Source organism: Anas acuta, chromosome 15 (assembly GCF_963932015.1).
Source record: "Anas acuta chromosome 15, bAnaAcu1.1, whole genome shotgun sequence".
Taxonomy (NCBI): Eukaryota; Metazoa; Chordata; class Aves; order Anseriformes; family Anatidae; genus Anas; species Anas acuta.
This window is the reverse complement of record NC_088993.1, coordinates 10,711,788-10,734,792: the sequence shown is the minus strand read 5'-3', so window position 1 is coordinate 10,734,792 and position 23,005 is coordinate 10,711,788. Positions and strand designations below refer to the sequence as shown.

The 23,005-nt window shown below is 43.8% G+C and overlaps 1 protein-coding gene across 3 annotated transcripts in view; it reads right to left on the bottom strand.

Annotated features, from left to right (window-relative positions):
* The window catches only part of EEF2K (eukaryotic elongation factor 2 kinase), a 30,885-nt gene extending 9,981 nt beyond the window's left edge, over positions 1 to 20,904 (bottom strand). Inside the window, exons 1-11 of one of the 3 annotated variants that reach the window (XM_068698859.1) lie at positions 20,696 to 20,904; positions 13,808 to 14,132; positions 11,889 to 11,939; positions 11,241 to 11,341; positions 9,406 to 9,466; positions 8,501 to 8,538; positions 5,656 to 5,827; positions 3,648 to 3,797; positions 1,686 to 1,818; positions 808 to 935; positions 15 to 216 (exon numbers count right to left, since the gene is read on the bottom strand). In XM_068698859.1, the coding sequence (XP_068554960.1) occupies positions 15 to 216; positions 808 to 935; positions 1,686 to 1,818; positions 3,648 to 3,797; positions 5,656 to 5,827; positions 8,501 to 8,538; positions 9,406 to 9,466; positions 11,241 to 11,341; positions 11,889 to 11,939; positions 13,808 to 14,053 (1,282 nt within the window). In that variant the 5' untranslated portion in view covers positions 14,054 to 14,132; positions 20,696 to 20,904. The remainder of the gene's footprint in view (positions 1 to 14; positions 217 to 807; positions 936 to 1,685; positions 1,819 to 3,647; positions 3,798 to 5,655; positions 5,828 to 8,500; positions 8,539 to 9,405; positions 9,467 to 11,240; positions 11,342 to 11,888; positions 11,940 to 13,807; positions 14,133 to 20,695) is intronic. The other 2 variants (XM_068698857.1, XM_068698858.1) reach the window with 2 other exon arrangements.
* Positions 20,905 to 23,005: the final 2,101 nt, after the last annotated feature.

The following is a 23,005-nucleotide window of genomic DNA, read 5'->3' as shown; positions in this document are numbered from 1 at the left end:
TGAGGCTCACTCACGAAGCATGTCCATCTTTTGGCTGTGAGGTGTTGCTGAAGAAGGAGAGCAGGGTAGAGAGTCAAATGCCACATCGCTCATGCTCTCATCTCCAGAGTTTTCAGACAGGCGGGACAGCAGAGGAGGCCGACTACCAGAAATTGTCCTCACCCGGCTGCTGCCACATTTTTCCTCTGTGCCACGTAGAATTGTCTGAGCAGATTCCTTGGCAAATTAACAAGAAAATCTTGTGAATAATGCTTCACTGTATTCTGAGTATGCTACACAGGCCAACATGACTGCATATCAGGGGCCCTCTACAAGAGTGGGGGGTTAATACACACACGTATATATAACTATTTGCTTTGAGAAGTTCTAGACGCCAACAAAATATCAAGTCCTAGCATTACTGCAGTCATAGAGAGCTCTATTTAGGACTGAATTTCATTCAAAACTTTTCACCAGATCCCAGTCTCACAAATATCAACTAAAGCTGAGGTCAGTTAAACACAAACAGCTCTATTCTTTATTCTCTCTGAATTAGTGTTGTGACCTACAAAACCTACTAATGATTTCGGCATTCAAAGATGAACTTGGTCCTAAATGTGCTTGTCTTGCAAGATTCCCTATTAATTAAAGTTACAGCATGAATTCAGAGCCAAGTGTGGCTAAGTCAACTTTAAACTACTTTATTAGTGATTAATCTGCTTTTATCTGCCATATAAATAGAATATTAGAGTTTTATTTACAGGGCTTTTAAAGTTAAAATAATTCAGCTATACTGCTTAGCTACACTTTTTTCCATCAAGCACTTACAAGCAATTTGTTATTATAATCCAAGGCATCCTTCTCTCTCGATGAAAGATCGAATGGTGCAAGGCCCATGCTTTTGCAAATCTTGTTGCAGGAATGAGAATGAAAGAATAAGGCCATACCTCGAACACCTGTGGCATTGAAAAAAATATTGAATAAGCTTTTTACTTAATGTTTATATGATGGCATATTTATTAAAAGAAGAAGAAGTCCCAAATAATTTTCTAAGAAGCTAAAGGCAAAACTAAAAGGAAAAAAAAACTGTTTCATACTACAGTGCTCAACCTACTTTCATTTTCTGCTTTAAACCCTTTAAGTGCTTTTTAGCCTCTCTGAAAGACAAAGTGAAAGTAGCCTGCAAATTCTTCAGAAACTATGTATGCACAGAACATAATAAACCAATGAAACTGGACGCATTGTTAAGAAAGAAACACGTGCCTAAAAATGATCCTGCTTACAAGACTTGCCGTGTCCTATGGATTATTTAATGTATGGACACATGGAGCTTTAAAAATAAGCAAAACTTACCTCTCTATATTCAGCAGTATCCATTCCTGCAACACGGCAAGGAAATTAAAAGTAACAATCATTCTCAAGTCACAGGGAGCTACTTAATTTCATTACTTGTCTGGTCTAATAGTAGGCCAGCAGACTTGAGCCAAGATCAGCTCCCATTTTAAATCTGCCTGTGTGTGACAGAAGTTCAAGGACTGCTTACAGTATAAGTTCTGCAGCTGTTTCCAAGGCCCTTTTTTTTTTTTTTTTTTTTTTTTTTTTTTAAGAAAAGTGCCTGCTTGCTCAGCCAATAGCTGCTAATCAGCATGCAGCAAGAAGAGAAAATAAGCATCCACTAGCTTGTCAAACAGGATAAGCGATTTTACCTAGGTTGCCATCTCCAAAATCTGTACCACTCTCCGTATGTATCTGAGGGTCTGTGTAAAGATCTCCGACTCCCTGGATATCAACAATAATGAGCTGGTGTCCTGAGCGCTCAAAGGTGAAGTGACTGAAGGCCTGCAAGGAAGCATAGGAAATGTCTGAGAAAACTCACCCTTGAACTACTGTGAACAGCAACACTTACTGTGACCACTTACAAATGGCCACTAAAATCACGTAATGATACTAGCGAAACAGAACTGGTATGAACATCATGATGAAAACAGTAAGAGACTAAGAGGATGTAAGGGATTTTTATCCCTACATATACACAGTGTTTTTTATCCCTACGTAGTCACAGTGAGATTATGCTTTCATATAAGTCCCGGTTGACCGGCTCATGTGAAATCATGCAAATCAAGCAAACAGAATTTGGCTGCCAATTTTAAGCAAGGGCCAAGCAGAAGCACTAGCAGTCCCTGGTAAATTGTTTTTACTAAACACTGCCCTTCAGACTTTATCAGAATATTTAATATCCTATGCAGTGGCTAAATTCAATATTAAGAATTTGCTGGGGAAGGAGTAATTGCTCCCCAGGGTCCAAACAGGGAAGGAAATTTCAGATGCATCTACTAAACACAAAGGATTATCTGTTGCCTCTGTGGCATTGCTTCTCCAACCTGGTCCCGCTCAGAGAAAGGTTGAAAGAAGCAGGGTGAAGGGCAGGAATGGGAACATGCAGTGGGGACTGCTCTATTCCTCCTTCCAGTACTGGACATCCCATTTTCCACTACAGTCTTCACCTTTAGAAGTAGGGAGCATGAGGTGGAGGGAATAACAATGGGCTCTGGAGCCAGTGCAGAATCACTTCTGCATAAAAATCCTGGCTGTGCCTATGAATCAACAAGCTCTGCAGCCCTCGGACACTGCTTCCTGCTGCCAACAGGCAAAGCTCTGGCCCATTTTGCAGAAGGAAAACACGAGCATCCCCTGAATTCTTCTTCCACTATCTGCCTTTAGATTTGTGTATCAAATGGTGAAATGTATGTTCGTACTCCTTAAATGCTGAGTTCCAAGTATCAAGTATAAAAAGCCCTTTTCTTTGGCATAAAGCTGAGACATCAGGATCTTCTGGGAAGGCCTCCAAAACACTGCTGCCAGGCCTGGGGGAGGTGAGTGGTGGTGATAGACAAACACTTTAAGTGTAGCAAGTCTCACAGAACACTTTGTTCCCAACTTGTAAAAGCACAGCACTGAACATAAATGTTCTGCTTACGTTAAGTATCATACAAATACCTTAAAAATAGGGGGGGAGGAAGTTAAAATAATATAACCCTCAACACCCAGTTCAAAAAAAACCAACAAAAAACACACTTTTGCTATGCTGATCACTTTGCATTCTTGGCCTGTATTTTAAAAAGCTCTGTGAAACACAAGTATTCCCAATCACTTTAAAACTGTAGCTGTATTTCTATAAGCAATCTCAGATTCACTTACTCAGAGGTTGTGTCTGAAAAACACAAATTTTTATATGTAAATGAGCTACGTGTTTGTTTACATCAGTTAGGTATCTACCACTTCCTTTTGTGTATTCCTCTGAGGTAACAGCAGCCTACTTAGTACATAATACATGAGATGTCTCCCCTCTGCTTGAACTTGAAGCAAGTTTTAAGAATGTTAACGCCTGTAATTGTAACTAGAGGAACAGGGCTTACAATTTCTGAAGAGTATTAACCATGTTCAACTAAATTAAAAATCAACTGACAATGAAATGTGATAAAGAAACTCTCAGCACTTGAAAAAGCACACCCCAAGTAAGGGGAAGACATGCTGCAAAAAGAGAAAATAATTTGGCATTGTTCTGGAAAGACTGCAATTTCCTCTCTTGGCAGTAATGCAAAATCTCTGCACAGAGCCAACAAATTGCTTGCAGCAGGCTCTATGGAAAGCATTACACAAAGCCTCACTTGCGGAGTAAGACGAATGTTGTCGTCTCGCACAAATCCAGAATTTGAGTTGTATTTGATGTATTTGCCCTCAATGTAATGTTCCAGATGAAAAAGAGGTTTTCCAGGTCTGTTCTTCATTTCAATAATGCAGGTCTGTACTATATCCACCTGGGAAGGGAAGAAAAATAAACAGTGACTAACAGAATACTGCCTTCAGATTAATGTGTGTGAATGCTCCAGCTGTGAAAACTTTGCCAGCAAAAGAAGCCGAACAATTGCCAAGATCTGCCTGTTTAACAAGGGGGTGGAGGAAGAGTCATGTGCTTCTTAGGTAACTGAGGGAATTTCATAAATTAAAAGCGGTCACTTAAACACAGACCATTTCTGCAAAAAATCACACTGAAAAAATTTTAGCGAAAGTTGCCTTTCTTTTTATTTCCTTGGGTACCTTAGGAGTGTGCTGCAAAGAGTGTGCTCCAAACAGCAAAACATACAGTGACTACTGCACAACTTGTAGAAATGCCTCTTCAAAGGAGTACTGAAGACCCTCTACCATTCAGATATTTGTGTATCTTGCCCCACCTCCACACAGACTACTCCAGAGGCACTCCTAAAGGAGATAGCATCACAACTTTCATGTTGTTTGCATCTTTCTCAGGTGGCATTAAAAACTTATCTAGATTCCTCTCTGAGCACTTCACCCTATGTCTCGTCTTGCTATTTTGTGACAGTTGTTATCTAACCCTTGTACAGAAGGCAGTGCACATAGTCCACAAATTCAGAAGCACTTACTACTTTTGACAATTACGTTGTCAAAGCCCCCATGCCGAGGGATACATTTTGACCCAAGCATCCTGTCACATCTCACACGTCACTTGCAGTCTGTGGTACAGTCAAGAGCAGGACCCAAGTTCCCACAGCAGAAGCACAGTTCCGTCCCAATGTTTGCTTCCACTCAACTGAAGCCACAGTCCAAGACAGGCATTCGCTACCAGCAGCAGATTAAAGCAGTTTATGTATGCTGATACATACCACAGACACACTGAACAAAGAGGAGAGACTGGCTGAGAATGCATGACAGTTGCAGTCCTTCATCCTTGTATTTTAATTCTTGTCTTTTAACAAGCTGATTGCTCTGGAGATGGTTTTGTCTGTGACTCAAAGATCAGCTTTGACCAGCTGCTATCCAGCTTACCACCATGGAAAAGTGCAAAGCTATACTGGCTACATTTATAAGACTGTACAAAATGCTTAGCATAGCCACCAAAAATATGATCCACAACACAGCAGAACCCCTCTTCCCAAATCTTACGTGTTTATGCACATCCCTTGCAAAGAGGATGGGAACTTCTCTTGATGCCCTAAGCCTGGTCTGACACACTAACCACCTGGCAGTTTCATATGTCTTATTGCTTTGTAGTTAACACAGGGTGCTGACATTATCACTGAGTGACCTAAAGGAGACAAAGGTACAGCATCTTTGTTTTTTGGAGAGTTCTTGACTGTTCCTCAGAAATCTGTATCTGAACAGCTTCATAATGTTACCCAGGTTCTCAGCTCTTCTTAAAATCAATGCTAGGGAGGTGTCAAAATGGGCTTACAAGACTTAAGCACCTACCTCACTGGAGCACTAACAGTTAAATGCTTACTGAGACTGCTGCTGGCAATAAATAGTCACATCTCTGGTTATCTGAAAAGCAGCTGGGCAAATATCAAAAAGAGCAAGGCAAACACCATTTTATTTTGGTCTTCAGTCAACAGCTGAAAACAGTCAAATATTCACAAGCGCACGTGACTAATTTTGGATATGCAAAGCAATTTCTGCATTTACTTTGTTAAAAACAACTACCATTTAATGGAAAACACAGCAGGGCAGAAGACTCAGCAATTACATTTAATAGAACATGAACAACTAATCCTCTCTAAATACATCTGAAACCTATCTAATAGAAGAGCAAGACCGATTTTTTGCATAGCATAAAGTTTTGCATAGAAAAGATTTTGCATAGAAGAACTTTGAACGTACCTGTTTTGGTGGCTTGTGCCGATTGTACTCTTCTCCCCAGAGTTTTGCTTCCATCTGAAGTCGGACATCCTCAAAATATACCTCCCTGCCTACGCTCTCTATGTACTGCTTGGCAACATAGTTATAGGCACCTTTCCAGTTCTGCGTGTGTAAAAAGTTGGACAGCTTTTTCCTGAAAGACAAACCAATTTCTGATAAAAAGAAAACCAGTAATTTTAATTCAATTTTCCCCTTTTCTTTGTCTCTGCCGACAAAGTCAAGCCAAGGGATCAGGATTACCCTCATTCTGGACTGGATCTTAAGTTATATACCAGATATTTTATATGAAAAGCAAAGCACAGGTAGGGAGCAGAAGAAAAAGCAACATCCCGTATGAATGGCTGGGTCTTGCCAAAGTGCCTGTTTCATTTGACTGCTGCTTTTACTTTGAACTTCCTCCTTTTCTGATTTCTTTTTCCCTCCCCACACCCAGAAAAAACAGACAGCTGCCATCTCAACACCCTGTTCTACAGCCAGCAATTATTTTATGCAGAAATGAGCAGGGAGTGGCATTTCAAGTAAACTGAGGGAAGACAAATCTCTCCTATAAGAAGAGCAAACTGCTGCTTTCTCAACACACAGGTGACAACTATCCAGTATCCCCACTGTTCCCAGAAAGTGGAGTGCAGATGACAGTTCTTCCTCTGATTTTAACTTTTGTTCATGTGCAAATCTTTAATCCACAGATCCCTCAAGAGTGAAGAAAAAAGACTGACAAGAGAGGATCTGCTGGCTGCCAAGAAGTAGACTAAGCAGTGGTTGTAGAAGATGCCAACATTCAAATCAAACAGGGAAAAAAACATTACCAGGGATTTCAAAGCAGTCAGCCTTCTATCCCAGAGCAGCCAGATCAATTTATATAGGACACGCAGGGAAAGGAGGAAAGCACTTCTCCCTTCCTTCCCCTCCCCCAAATGACTTAATTCAACAGAAAAGCTGGCAAAAAATGTATTAAAACCCATTTACTGTGGCAGCAGTCATACTGCTGGACACCCCAAGACAGTCTGATGAGAGAGGAGTATGAAAGAGTACCTAGAGTAAGGCATAGCTGGCTACCAAGCAGTTCTACTCTGCTCAGTGACAATCAATGGTTCTGAGCCTTCCTCAGTGCTGTGGCAAATTGAACATTTTGAGAACTCAGTAGCAGCAAATGCTTATCCCTCCCACTTCTTCCTTCCCTCTCTCACTCCTAAGACCTTGGTACAGAGCTAGAAGTGCACGGAGGATCTAAAGGAAAAGCAACTGCAGATAGTCTGTCATCCTGCAGGGATAGACAGTCACTGTAACAGAGGCCTTCGAAAGAAGGAACAGGTGAGGTAAGAATTACAGCTATGATTTGAAACTTCTCCAGTTCTCTGAAGAAATACATTTATCTCCATAAAACAAGCCAGCTCATGTGCTCTTCTAAAGCCAACACTCTGCAGTTCACTGAGCCAAGAGCAGCTAATGCTGTCAATGCAATGACTAAAGACTTGCAGAGTTGCAAAAATCTAGAAGAGAGCTCCAGATGGGAAATATCAGCACACACTGAGAGTTATGGAAGACCCAAGAGCAGGAAGCTGACACACAACTTACATACTTTCTTTGTACAATAGATTAAGCCACAAGAATAAACTTCTGTCTGTGTCGCTACTCAATATATTCTCTAATGTGGAATTTGGTCATTCAGAAACAAGAACTAAAAGCAATGTCAGCAGACTAAGATTTGTTAATGTCCCAGGCTTTTATACGGCTGTTATCTATCTGGCTTTGCAAGAGCAGAGCCACCAGCATGAACCGATACCAAACCAATACAAAACTGAAGGACTGAAGGATTACTTTGCCCCCTTTTTCCTCAAAGTTCAAAGCATCATGTTACTGTCATTCAGGAATCTCTCTTCCCAGAAGTGAAACCAGACCTGAAATGTAATTCCTCCAGATTCTGCAGCTGCAAAGAAGAGGGGAGGAGGCAGCTTAAACACACACATTTTCCAGGAAACATTCATCTTCAGAGCCTGGAAAGGGTGGAATGCTCTACTCGCACAAACCGATTCATAGCCAGATGCTGATGCCCACAGGCACATTTCCTAACACTCTGTGAGGAAAAAAAAATGTTGCTCCTCTGTCTTCTCCCACACTTCACCGTTCTGGAAAGAATAACTATTAGCGTTCAAACCCTGCCTTACTCAGAACAGGATGACTGGTACACGTGATCCAAAGTGAACTGTGAGAATAGCCCTCTTTACTGAGGAAGGCCTTCTGAGTTGAGATCGCATGATCTCAACTGTTCTTCCCCTTTTTCTGTGCCTAAATATGGGCCTGAATCTGGCCTTCAGGCTGCACACACAGTCTCATACCAAAGTCAAAGACATAGCACACTAGGAACCCAAGAAAAATGAAACAAAACTGCTGCTTCTGTACTTTTATGAGTATTTTGCCTCCAAGAGATGGTGAAGATAGCATTAATTTATGAATTGCCCACTGAAAGGCTGATTATACTTGCTGGAACCGGGCACAATTACATGTTATCCATCCCATCATGGTTCCAGTAAATGTTATGGATTGGCTTTTCAAAGCAAGCCCACTGGATGCCTGCATCACACTCACTTGTGTTTCCCTTAAGACAATGCTCTGCTTTCTGAACCCTACTCCCTGTGCTGCAGATGGAGTCGTACAAACAGGAATAAGTCCCTCAGCTGTGTCTTTCAGAAATGCACAGCAGGGAGCTAACGGGGAGCTGTGCTTTACATAATTTCCACATCTATGAGAAATTCCAGTCACCACAAAAGAAAACAGTGCAACAAAGATAAAGTTAGCAGACACTTACGTCCTGAAACATTCTCGCATTGCTCCACGGCCAAAGGGCTAGGGAAAAGAAAAAAAAAAAAAACCATCATTGTCATGTCCACAAAGTTAATTTCTATCCAGTAAGAGATGCAACCATGTCCTCCCTCTTTAGAAAGTAGTTCTCAAGCAGGAGCTATGCCATATCTCTACCCTTAAGGAAAACTGAAAGCCCACAGGCCATTTAACACAGGAATTTGGGGAGAAAACATTGGGAATAAGCCTTCTTCCTCAATATCCCATCAGCAGACATTCTATGGCTTTTAAAGATGCCATTTAAATTCTCTCTCCAGTTTGGAATCGGCTCTGTTGCAACTGCCTAGTGCAGCTGGCTTCAGACCTCAAGGCCTCCTCATTTTGGCTTCCACACAGGATATGCCACACAGAGGAGCACTGCCCCAGACATCAGATTCTACATCAGAAGCACAGAGCGAAGTGACTGCAACACACTACCAATCCTGTGATTTAACTGGAATATGCAACTAGCTTCTACCCTCGCATACCAAAACTTCAGTCTGTTTTCATCATAAGATCAGAAATTATTTGGAAGCACACAAAATAATAGGCCTATTGCCAGGCAGGGAGATGAGGCCAGCAGGAAATGGGAGGGCTGAGATGGGAAAAGACATTTCTGGGAAAGAAACAAATGCCTCTAACGCTGCTGATGGGGAAGGGCTGACTCCATGTTCTACTCTATTCAGTGGAGAAAAGGCTGCTGGGATACCAAAACATTATGGATGAACCAAAATATATAAAAAAATTAGAGGATGTAGGAGAAGAGAAGAATCAATGCTTTTATATACAAGACAAACGTTTTGCTGCCACTAGTCAGTAATAAGAAGTGACAAATTTGACTGCTAATAAACATGAAGGACTGCGTGATCTTACTTGTGAAGCCATCTTGATGAGAACTTCATCTTCAACCCAGTTCCCAGTAACTGCATTGTACCTACAAAATCAGTAGTTACAATCAGAGTCATTTAGGTTGGAAAATATCAAGTCCAAACATCAACCTAGCACTGCCAAGTCTACCACTACACCATGTCCCTAAGCACCACACCTACGTGTCTTTTGAGTACCTCCAGGGATGGTGACTCAACTAGTTTCTTAGGCAGCCTGTTCCAATACCTCACAACCCTTTCAGTGAAGAAAATTTTCCAAATATCCAACCCTGGCGCAACCTGAGGCCATTTCCCTGTTCTAAAGTTGCGCCTCTTAAAAAGAATGCAGAGGGAATGTAAATCCTCCCATCCCAGGCACCTATCCTTTCTCATCTCCAACTGACAGCTTAAGAGTCCTGCTGCCACTCTATACAACTTCTAATCTTCCCACTGTGCTTTTGGCCTCCTTTGGTGGTTAGTTCTTCAGGTGGGAAAAAATAAATACTTAAAGTTCTTCAAAGGGACACACTGAATCCTATAGATGATGAACAGACTGCTGCTGAAGCTGAACTTTTGCAACACTACAAAACAGGCCTCATGTGCTTTGGCATTAAACCTTACACAGCCTTACCAAGCTTACATAAACCTGGGTCTGGCATGGAAGCTGGCAAGACTGTTGAGGATGCAAGCAGAATGCTGCACTGGCTATGACTGTGAAAAGTAGAGGGTCCAAAAACTTCACAGCACTGCACCATGAGAGGAGCATGCCTCTGCACAAACCCATGGTAATATGGAGTAGGACTCTGGTTTCTCCCCACCCCCTTAGCTCCCAATACAGTAAAAACCAAACTGAGAACCACAGTGGCTGAGTCATCAGCACATGACAGGTTCCAGCTAACTCCCCCACCCTGCACAGAGCACTTCATGCACAGACACCCCAGGTATACCCCATGAAGTCTGCAACGCCCCAGTCTGCAGCAAGCAAAAGGGAGGTGGAAACAGAAAAATTAAAGCCATCTCGTTTTAATGGGGGTATTTGAGAAGTCCTAAACCAGTACTATCACTTGAAGTATTTTTAAAATATGCAAACTATTTCAGGACTGTGTGGCTGACCAGGGCCAGATGCTGTCTACGGGGAAGAAGAGCACAGTGTGACAGTGTCATTAGATGGGCAGGGAGGCCTTCCCAAACACTTATGCTAAGGGGTAATTAACTGGCCTCTAACTCCTACCCGTTTCACCCAGAAACCTGTGTCAGTAGGGTAAAAGTTTTGGCAAAGCCTGTGCTAAAGCACTGAGAATAGTTCATGGGCCAGACTCTGTTTCAGCACGTACACCATGCTGAGCTATTCTGGGCTTTATAAGGATTTAAATTCCAGCCACATGCAGCAATACTGCATGGATAGGCAACAGTGAAACTGCTATTCTGGGAAAGGCACAGAGTGCTATGCTGCTTTTTTCCTAAACTACTTAAATTTTAAGTATTCTGCCTCTTTATTGGAATTTATTTCCTTATTAGATTAAGTTTACAGAATTAATAAATCAACTAGGAAGTACTTTTCAGCCTTGTTTCCTGTCTGTATGGCAAAACTCAGACACTGCTTGGGTGGGAGAAAAAGAAAGAACCTTATACTAGTTTGCTGAAAGGTTTATTTCTTGAAAGCATGCAGTATTTAATTAATGCAGTATTTCTGGGAGATTCAGTTAAGACACTCATTCTGGACATTATTGAAAGGTCTTCAGCCATGTAATTACACATATTCTGTAACACAGAAACACAACCCTTGCAGAAAACATCAGATTCTGTTTCAAGTCGGCACTGAGAGCAGAAAGACGTACAGACCTGTAGCGAGTGGCATGTTCTGTCTCAATGTCCTCAAGATGAAATTCTGCCCATGGATCAGGCATGTGCTTAGCCTTCTCAATAGCATGTTTCCAGGTTTCCTGAAGAAGATACAAACTGGCAGGTTATTTACAGAAGACCACCCTGATATTTTATAGTTTCAAGTATAATGAAATAGATCAGAAACATCAGCATCAGGTTTCAGTTCAATTTGCATCATCAAAGTTATTGAGAACACAATCTGGTCTAGTATATGCCAAATGTAATTTACAAAAACTGTAACTTTCAAACATCTCTAACATATGCCATATGTAACAAACAATAAGCCACATGTAAATGACATTAATTCACTTTTGTTGATTTGATGTTTAACTTTCTGTAGCTAACAACATATGCGGGCAGCATAAGCAAAGACTATCAGCAGTAGAGCAGTATGAAAGAGGAAAAAATGTTCTGAGGGCCTTAGGTATTACACACTGTGCTCAGCGTAAGATACAAGAAATTAGCATGTTGTAATCTTGATGACTTATGGGCTGAGGCAAACAGTTCTTTCAGATAAAATAATGTACAAAAAAGGGCCATAAAAAGGAAAACAGAAAAAAACAATGCATCTACTATATATGGCGTTCGCATTTTGTTTTAACCTACCCGACTACGGTCAACCACAGAGCCGTGCTTAGAGCGATGCTGTGTGTCATTCTATAGGACGCATGAGAAACATAAAAGTAGGAAAACACATGTGATAAGACAATTGATTGACAAGTAGTCTCCCCTCTCTTTGTTAAATAAAAAAATAACTTTTTTCCACTTAAAAACCACTTTTTGCTTTAATTCCTAATTTAAGTTAATTCTTAGAACATTTGTGAACAAATCTTTTTGGGTAAGCTGATAATTTCTTATTTGCAAATATAAGTTAAAAGTGCCTTGCTTAATAACTAGCTAATTAAACAGAGGCCTGTTTAAAGGCAGAGAGCTGGCAGTAACCCTTCCATCTGCATTTCATCAGCAGTGGCCCACACTGTCATCAGCTTTGGGGTCTGATAGGTGGATTCTCACCAGACCAGGCTGCAGTGGTTTAAGATGCTGTCAGTCCTGGCTGGCTGCATCACTCTGCATTGGAAGCCACTGTTTCTGTGACTTGAGCAATGCACAGGGCCTTGCCTGCTGCGCATCTGAATCCCATGCACCTTATCTGTGATACAAACAAAGATACCAGAGCAGGTCTCGCAAAGCCCAAAGCAGAGGCATGCACTACATTCTGCTACCCCTGCTGCAGGACTTGAGCTTCCAGCAGAAGCAGCACGATAGCTTAGAAAGGAGGAAACAATTGCAGTTTTAGTCCCTATCAGTTTTTTCTCTGACCACGTGACTCAGAACTCCGATATACTCCGCAAGTCTAGAGGCAGGTATTGAATATTAAAGGCTAAGCTCCCTGCAGGTCTTAACTTGCTTTAAGCTTTTAACTTGCATACCATAGCATACGTTAAAATCTGACCCCGTGTCTATACTGAACTTCTACTCCTCACTTTCCTTGGGGATATGTACATTTTAATGCTTTTATTAACTAGCTTTGGTAAAAGTCTTACTGCAGACAAAAGTTCCACTTTTATTGGGTTATTTAATATGTTAGCTAACTGAAATAAACCCTCTGGCATCTCTCCAGAAATAAAGCATGCATTAGGCATAGCCAAGATTTAAGACTATCTATTACATAAACAATGTTAATACTTATAATAATAAATGTATTAATAAAACACAATAAATCTCAGTCTGGAGAAAAACTGAGGGACATGCCAGTTGAGCATGAACAGTGCATACTTCAGATATCTAACCCCATACAGTGACCATCAGTTCTGTTTATGAGGCTTCACCTTCTGCAGGTTCTCCTCCCTTTGCATGGCCCTGTCTGTGCAAAGGGAGCAGGGGGGGACAGGACACACTGCCAAGGAAGCACTAACTATGGCCCTGCGACCTCTCTGCAGTACTGTGCCACTCACTTTAAAAAGGTCAGATGCTGCTCGAGGGCACCATCAGGAGCTACTGCCAGTGTGACACTTCGTGCCCAGGCACATGAGCCAACAAGTTAAAAGCTCCCAAACAAGCAACAATAGCCCAAGGACTTGTCATTACAATTTTATCATTCACAATTTTATTTGTCCAAGTTAAATTCTTGGGGTTTTTAACTTACTTGATTTTGGATTTTGCCAAGTATCTTCTGGCAGGCCTCAATTTAGCTTACAATAAATATAATTTTTTAAATCTCCTAATCAATGTGTTGCTTTTTTAGTAGTTTGATCATAATGGCAGTGAATTTGTCTGGATTCTGCTGCCTTTGCAAGTAAAGATCTCTCACTGAATTAAAAGGAACAGTAAGCAATTCAATGGCAGTGTCAGACCAGACTACTGGCTTAATGGAATTAACTGCAGGTGTGGAAAAAAAAAACTTTTTTTTTTTTTTTTTAACTGAAAAGCATTAGTTAAAAGAAGTGAAGGAGTTAGGGAGCATTTCCCTCTCATGCTGACTAAATAAAAACAACATGTTACTGAAGGCTGGAGTCAGCACTTACCTTAAAGCTAAACGAGTTTCTAGGAGAAGAGCTGGAACTGTACTGTTCAGTTTTTGCTAAGTTGCTATAATAATTGTCAACTTTGATACCGGCAGACTTGTTAGAAACTGGATCATCAGTTATTGGACAGATATAGTAGTTGTCTTCATCATCACTATCAGCATCAAGATAGTTTCCAGAGTTCACTTTAGTCGATCTACCATTATCAATCCCTTCCATACGAAAAATAAGGTCCTCGTCTGCCATGTTTGCGGGAGGTTGCTTTAAGTCCTGCAATGATTAAAGCAGCCACTATTCCAATGCACATGCAAATGGAGGGAAGAAGCTGGGTAGGAGAGAAAAAAAAAAAGAATGAGGTATTATTAAAAGAACAAACCATGCATGAAATTGATGTCAGCACGCTGGCAAAAAAAAAAAAAAAAAAAAATCAAAATGAAAACACAAACAAATCTCCATATGGCTGTATAAAAATAATCCCTGAGTACCTACACGTGGTTTTGATCTCCTCACTGCTAGATCTGGGTTTCCAGAAGGCACTCAGTTTATAAATTGCTCCAGGATTGAGAAAGTAAGATAACCAAACACAGAATAATACTACAAAGTCTGAGAGACTGCAAACACCACCTGCTGCCTATGGGTGATGTGTGGTAATCTCATCCTCTGAATGTTTTTATTGCTTGTCTCTCAAATGCTGAGTTCCACAACACCAGCCTTAGTAACCTGAGGAAGTTTTGCCTTCAGTACATGGTTTCCTCCAGAGGCAGGACTTCGCACTTCCCTTTACTAAACTTCATGAGATTCCTGCCTGCCCGTTTTTCCTGCCTGCTGAATTTAATGAAGATTTGCCAGTCTTCTAAGTGCTCCCATCACAGCAATCCTTATATGCACTTCTCCATTCACTTGCAACAATCGTTACCAAAATAAGGGCTTCCAAATGATGGTATGGGTAGAAAAGGATAAAAGGAAAGCAGTAATTTATTTAGGGAAGTTGACAAGAACAGGTCCCGCTATATTTGCTTTATTTAAAAGGTTCAGCTAAATCCAGATGCTTCTATAATCTATAGCAATTGGTATATGGCAAAAAAACAAACAAACAAACAAAAAAAAAAAACACCACATTTTGAAGGCTTAAGATGTCCTCCCACCAACTTAAATTTGCCCTAACTGTGTGATAGCTTCCCCCTGCTCCAAATGCTTCTACAGCTCCCTACTGCAATATAAGCCCATTTCTCTCCAAGGAGGCTATAACCCACATGGGTTATTTTCTTCTAATGATTTGCATTATTTCAACAACCCAGGTAACTGCAGCCAGTGGAACAGAAGACAATTTGAAGCACGCTGGATTTCAGACTTTTAAAGACTCTGCAGGGAGAGCACAATCCACCACTGCTGGGGCTGGGAACCAGCCGACAGTCAATTCCCATAATCCAACTCAGCATCTGCTTCACACAGGTCAGGCACCAGCTAAAATTACAACTGCTCTATTTCCATCACATGGAGCTGAAATGAAAAAATATTGTCCCCAGTTAGTGGTTCTCATGATTAACAAAAGAGGTTAGAAGCTCAGCTATTTCAACTTTTTAGTAGCTTCCTCGATTGCAAGAGAACAGAATAGGTAAGGTTTACCTTCTTCTGGCTCCTAGGTCCAAAATTAACTAAGCAAAATAACAGTTAAAAAAAAAAAATATTAGCCATATAATGCAGGCAGGTCCTGAGTTTTTATTAAAACCTGCTCAACTATTTCTAAACCCAGAAGGTGATGTTTTAGGTATGTATTTCACTGAGGCTTTTTGACACATCAGAGTAAATGATGTTGGGTTAAAAAAAAAAAACAAACATGGGGAGTTCCAGGTTGGTGCCAGAACAGCAGCTCTGCAGAAGTGCCCATCTCACCACAGCTTGTCCAATCACCTACACCACTTCCAGCGAGACAGAACACCAGTGCTGTACAGCCCACAGGTGACAGACGTATTATAAAAAACAGGCGAGTCAAGGGAGTGTTTTTCCTGGAGCTCAGGTTCCACCAGCAGCCATCTCATCATGGGAATGTTCCCAGCAGCCTCCGCCCAAGAAGTGGTGATGATTCAGCAGAAGTCAAACAGAAATAAACCCCGGCAGCCCCATTCTTTCGCATATTACCAGCCATGTCAACACAAAGAGGCTTCCATCCTTTGCCACTTGAAGCCCTGGGGCAGCAGGGGTGACCCCGCTTCCCTGCTGGAAGTCTGGAGGAGACGGGAAGGCACTGTTGGGGAGGCACAGGAGGGTCTTCAAGCGCCCCTTTTTCCTTCAAACTTTTGTGGTTTTCCTGCCAAGCCTGCTCATGCTCAAGCCCCCACCTACAGAGGTGTCTAGCTATCGAGGAAAGCACGAACAGCCAGATTGCAGCAAGGCCACAGTTCATCTAACACCAGCTGCTGCAAAGTAAAGAGCAAAGAGACCCACACGGAACATCGATCTGCCCCTACTTACATGGTTTTCTAATTGCTGGTAGGGAAGACTTTACACCCGTAAGTTTTTCATATTTTCTCAAACACTCTTCTCTCCCTCCAGGTTTCAGAGGCACTTCCTGATGTCCCCCGGGGATAACCCCTGCCTTGCCAAAGCTGGTGGCTGTCTGTAACAACGACCCAGCCACATCAGCAGCTCAGGCCACAGTAAGGAGAATAAACAGACTGAAGTGGAAGTACCTCTGTGGCATGCACTTCTGCCAGTTGTTTCTTTTAGCAAGAGTACACCATACAGCTGATTCCCTCAGCCATACCCTGCATGGAGCTTCCCAGGTCACTCCACAGTTTCCTGGTACATTATCAGCCAGCCACTGCTCAGCTCTACCAGCAAACGTGACCAGAACAGAACTGGCAGCAAGCACAGTCTGACCCCAGCTCCCTCAAACTCACCAGAATGCAGTGCCTGTACAGGAGGCCCACGGGCACCACCCCAGCACAGCCCCTTCCACACATCCCGCAGCAAGCTGCGGGCAACACCCTCTCAGGAGGGCTGGGCTACTGCTTGATTTTACCAGGCATCCTGCTCCAGAAAAATAACAAAGCAGATTTACAAACCACATCATGGTCCTTAAACTACTGTCAGGGCTTAAGGGCATCATTCTCTGTGAAGGAATCAATAACTGGCAGCACAGGCACAAGGTTCTACAGCTACTCAGATTAAAGGGAATATTTCCTCAGCCTCCTATATAGCAAGGATTTTCTCCTCCTTTTAGCTATAATTAATCACATCGCTGTGCTGCTTGAAAAGCAGGACAGGATTAGATGAATGCAATAATCATCCAGATCTTCACACAGATTTAGCTGCGCTTAAACAAATATTTGCTGGTGCTTCAGATGGATGCTGGGAGCATATTACTGTCAGGTCTGCCTGTTTTGTTCTTCATTAGAAGGCAAAAATAAACTACACAAAGCAGCATATCTTGGTTCGTTTCACACAATATATAAACTAAAAACCTTTGTCCCTGGATCTATGACAACTACATGGACCTGAGCTTCCCACATATTGCACTTGATCAGCTCCCAGTACTAAGCAAGTCTCAGCCTTCCTGCAGACACCGGCCTAACAAATATGTGTATGTTACAAGCCAGAGAAATGAGGCAGGAATAATCACAGTCCTTGGAAGAGATGGAAGTCTACCTGGATGCTCTGAAAATGCATGCACTCACCAAGTAAAGGGTTAGTTAGTGTTTTGAAAATTTAGCCCTGGAAGTCTAAGGCCAGGCTGGATGGGGCTTTGAGCAACCTGGTCCGGTGGGAGGTGTCCCTGCCTGTGGCAGGGGTTGGAACCAGACAGTCTCTAAGGTCCCTGCCAACCCACATGCTCTGTGACTCTACCTTGGCTGTGCAATAGCACACAACTCAAAGCAGACACTTCTAAGTGTCTTCATTCCAGGGTAACCTCACCCAACCAGCTCCATCAGGGATTTCCACACAGCTAGCCTATGAAGGACAACGGCAGAACAAGGTTTTCAGCTTAGTTTCACTGCTGTTCCTCAGCTCTCTGCTCCTCCATCTCGAGGAAACTGTACCAGATACGTACAACTTCCCAGCAGCATTCATAGCTGCAGGCTTTACAGAACAGCTGCTGACAGATGGTTGCGGCAGAAGCGATGACTGAGTGTACGGAGCCTCCCCCAGCACCATGCAGGGCTGGTTACTGCTGTTCTGACAGAGGCAGCACTCCTGCAGCTTAGCACTCCATCTGCCTCGGGCAGCACCAGGTTCAGCAAGCCACTGCTAAAGGTCTGAACTCAGCTGGCTTTGCACTGAACTAGCTCTGGAGCACTCTTACAATCTTTCTTGCAAAGACCATGTGAGAGCAGTCATTTATGGAATGAGGCGGTAGCCTATTACAGAAGGGGAAGGCATCCTCAGTTGCCCCTACCATTTTCACTGTGACTGTCTTACCAGAGGCCACCAGATACTGGAGAGCAAGGCGTGTGGTTGCCAGCATGCACAAACAGATGTAAAACCATGCTTCAGGCACCAGACTGACTCCAGGCTGTACTGCTGTCCTAGACAAGCATAGTGCCTCTCAGCTGCTGTCCTGCACTCGTTTCTACTACTGCAGTCAAACACACAGCAGCAGAACCACCAGACAGACCTTCAGTGTGTGAGGGGCAGCAGCAAGAGGAATGCTGTTTCACACAGCAGAGGTTGCAAGCATTCACGATTTTAGTGACTTGCTGCGTAAGTGGAACATCATTGCAGAAATCATTGTGTATTTAAAACTAACAGCGTTGATAAAAACCTCTCAGTTTTCCTTGGAACCATGTTTCTTGTAAAGGACTCATGTTTACTTTGGAAGTGTGTTTACTACAAATTGTCCTCATGTAACATGCTCTTTAAAACAGAATTCCATAACCAAACCTTAACTACACAAGCACTGCTCTACATCTCACAGTTTATTTGTTCAGAAGCCCTACAAAAATGCCTGCACTTCATTCCAAGGCTCATATTCTGTGCTGCTGCCTTACGGCATAAAGCCATGCTATCTAGGAACTCCCGTTGCTATTGCTGCTATGCTTTGATCGTTTAGTCCCTAATATCCGTGACAGAAGCTTTCCTTGGGCTAAGCAACAATCACACCGCACTGAGCCTAGCCCACAAACCTGCATTAGCACACCTAACCTGCAATTTAAACCACCAACTCCACTCTATTTCAAAAACGTGTCCCATTTTTTAAAATTAACCTTGTCCTATGCAATTAAAAATGCAGAAAATTTAAATATAGTCAATTTTTAGATCAGTTCATGTCTGTATTAATTCTGGGCTTTTCCAATGCATGTCTGAAGTGTTTTTCTCTTGACATTATATTCAAGAGCCACACTACTAGCAGGGGAAGGTGAGTTGCAAGGACAATATGTTATGTTGTCAAACATAGTGCGTATGCAAACATAACCAGAGGGGAGATTTCACATCACAGTGCTGGTAATACGCTGCTTATTTTTGTACGGTGTCTGTTGCTATGAAATGCTGCTGGTTTGGCAGGGCCCTTGAGCAAGACACCACAGCAGCCTCAGCATGGAAACCTGCTTTAACTCATACTGAAGAGGTGCAGGATGGGAAGACTCTAGTCACAAAATAAGGGAGGACTGGAGCATCCCCAGCTATTTCTTAGGGGCTGTCCCAGCTCAGACACAGTCCTCTGCACTGCTTTAGCACAAGGCAGGGGAACAGAGGCTGCTCGTGGACAGAGGGACTCCAAACTTCTTTTGTAGGGTCAGCATTAAAGCAAGAATATCCATCCCCTCTCCTAGGTATAATACCAAGTTCTTTTGGTTTAACACCACATCAGCTACAGCCACCAAGCAGGATACCTGTAACAGCAACAGGCAGGCTTTTTGGAAAGAGAAATTGCTATTTTTAGATTAACATTATTTTAAATTACCAATTTGAAATTTAACCTAAGCAACTCTAAAAGCTGCACACCTTACACAGAATGGTTGTTGTTGATCATTAGGAACCACAGACAAAGCCATGCAACGCGTTCCAGAACAACCCCACTGGTACGTTAGTGTCCTGCAACACATCACAGAACTGCTGCACTTCCAAAGCACGTCCCTGATCCCTGTGAACCGAACGCCTACTGCCACCTGCACTGCGCACCAACAAGAAAACAGGTTCAGCGAGTCAAGGTAAGAGCTCCAATAAGAAAAACAAGATTATTTTCTTTTTAAAAGATGGCTCAACTCACCAGGTACCTTTGACAAACCTGGTGTCACCAATCACAGACCTCCTAACGAGGAGCCCCTGCTCCAGGGCCTTCCAGTGTGACCGCTGCACAGGCGGTGCTGCAGCCTGCATCCAGCTGTGAGCCCAGCTGGGACAAGGCATTGCATCAAAGTCTTGGACAGCAATGGTGCAAAATTCACCAAGCGAGGGGGCAAGTTCACATGCAGCAGTTCAGAGTGCAAAGCTCGAGACTCAGGCCCCTGAGGCACACCACAGCTCCCAGCACCCAAGGGGTTGTTGGCGCTGAGGTGACTCCTGACTGCAGCCCAGGCTCCTGCCAAGCACACGAGCCAACGCTACTGTGAGGCCAGCCAAAACACTGGAACACAAAAGGACAGGAAGGGAACTTGCCAATTACCATCAACATTTCCATCAACAGCTTTGTTATTTCACTTGGCTTTCAGTTCTCCGCTTCAAACACACCGAGCAACGACCTATTAACGCTGTTTCCCGTGAGCAGCGCTCAGCGCCCCAAGCCGTTTGCCAGCCGCACGCTGAGGCGGCCGGACCCCCGAAGCCCACCCCGCAGAGCTCCCTGGGGGCGTATCGCGACAAAACTGCTGTCCCCAGGCGAAAAGGAAGGGACGAAGACACGAAGATACCGGACTACCGCTTCCAGGCCACCGCGACGCTAGCACTCACCTTGTAACGACTCCACCCGGCCACGAAGCTGCTCCTTTCCTAACGCCGGCTGCTCTCGCTCCCTCAAACCGCCCGCTCCGCCTCACCCGGCCCACAAAAGCACCCACCGAGACCCGCAGCCCCGCTCGGCTCGGAGCAATCCCGGAGCGCTCCCGGTGCCACCCCACCGCCGCCCGGCCCCGCGCAGCCGCCCTGTGAGGGCAGGCGGGAGGCGGGAAGCGGGGCCGCCCCTCGCTGACAGGAGCCGCCCGCCCGCCCGCTCCGCCTCAGCGCCACACGGTGCCCTCCCGCCTCTGCCCAGAAGGATCCGCAGCCAAACTGACGGGAGAAGTCTACCAGATGGCTTTTTTGTTTGTTTGTTTTTGTGATAAAAATGATGAAAAACTGAGGAGAAATGATGAGAAAATTATGAGAAATAGATGAGAAATCCCAGATTGGCACCGTTAGGTGGTAGAGGCAGGGGGATCCTGAGCCTGAAGGGAGCAGGAGGGAAGGCAGCTGTGCTGGGAACCAGCGCTTGACCAGGAACCGCCACAGCTGGTGACAGGAGCGGCTTCCCCGTTCCCTTCATTTCAGTTTCCTCAGAGCTTTGGAGCCAAAAGGTGGATTCCACGGAACAGAGGGCTGGCCCCCCCAATGCCAAGTCCCTCAGGGGAGCTGCTGTGGGGGCTCCACACACATAGGGTCAAGTCAAATAGCACAGCATGCAATTTCCCTATAAGAAATAACACAATTACACTCCAGATTTCAAAATCCAAAGACCTCAAACCTCCTCAAAGTTTCTTTGCTAAAGCATTCACTTTCTGGGTTGAAAATGTCCATGGCTAAACTTTTCCTCAAGCCAGAATTTGGGGAGATTTTAAACAAGACTCTTCCTTTCATGGGTTATACGGAAATTAACATAAATAGGTTCTGGCTCAATTGTATTCCTTGGCAACCCTCTAAGAGGCTTTCACTCTTGTTGAATCTTGTATTCATGTAAATAATCCTCATCAGTGCTATTTAGCAAATAGCTAAAACACTTGCTATTTAGCAAATAACACTACAAAAACAAGGGGAGGCTACAAAACCAAGACCAGCCAATGTCAGCATGCTCATTGCAACAGACCAACAGCCTGTGGTGGCATCCCAGGCAGCAGGAATGCACAGCCACTGCTTCTTGGTGGGCCTGGCAGCCAAGATCACCTTCAGGAGGAAAACTGCTGTTATTTCATCAGCAACACGCACAGCAGATTCCCTGACTCTCTGCCAGGCACTACCCACCACCCAAATTACTTACATCAATTAAACCACAGCTTAATGCAGGGACTGGAAGAAGCAGCAGGTGTCTGCAGCAACACTGTCAGCTGTTTGGGAGCACCTGCAGTTCTGGAAATGGTCTCCAGTGCTGTGCTGTGGGTGCAGATTTGTGCAAGGACATAAAGCAGAGAGTAGCCTGAGCTGTTTTATGCCACATCCCGCGAGCACTGCGCTGGGCTGGGAGGAGGGTGGGCTCACCAGATTAATTGTGAAGGCCTGGCTGAGGCCAGATGCTGTATTCCCACTACATGAAAATGTGCGGTAATGGTTTAAAAAAGGTCGCCAGCTGCTGCTGTAGGGCACTGATAACAGCCAAATACTGCTTACTGATGTGATGTATGAGCACAACTGAACAAGTCACAGCAATAACTGTCTCTCAACACTAAATTTTAAATACAGAACATCATTTTGGGACCCAGTGGTGTATGGCTGTACTATGCTGTACAGCTGCATGAAGAGTGTTCTGCTAGGCTAGGAAGATAGTTGGGTTACACTAGCTTAATCTACAGGTTTTTCATAATTTTAAATAAACCGTCTCTGATACCCTGGGGCCAGGCTGCACTGCTTTCCAGGTTTAAGTCTAGGGCTCCTCTTCTCTATAGCAAACAATCAGTGATGACAAAAAAAAAATGATGAAACATGAAAGCAAAGCCTATATTAAAATTAGCCCACAAACGCTACATCCTCTGGGCTTAATTTTCTGTTGGGATGTTTCATAATACACCCTTAACACGGTTCTGTTCAGAAGCTGCCATTTCAGTGAACAGCAGCTCCCAAACACTTTCAGAGCAATGTTGTTCTGCGCCCACCTGATGATCCAGGTGAAACACCGCCCGTACCTCCCTCCCCTGCTGCCTCAGAGGCCGCGCTGCCCCCAGCCGCGAAGCAGCTACCCGGGGTGCGCAGCACCGGGCCCGCTGCTCCCAGCTGTGCCCCGGGGCTCCCACACCGCCGCAGCCCGCCCGCCTCCCGCCCTCCATCCGCCAACTCAGGTCTCAGGGCGGGCGGCTC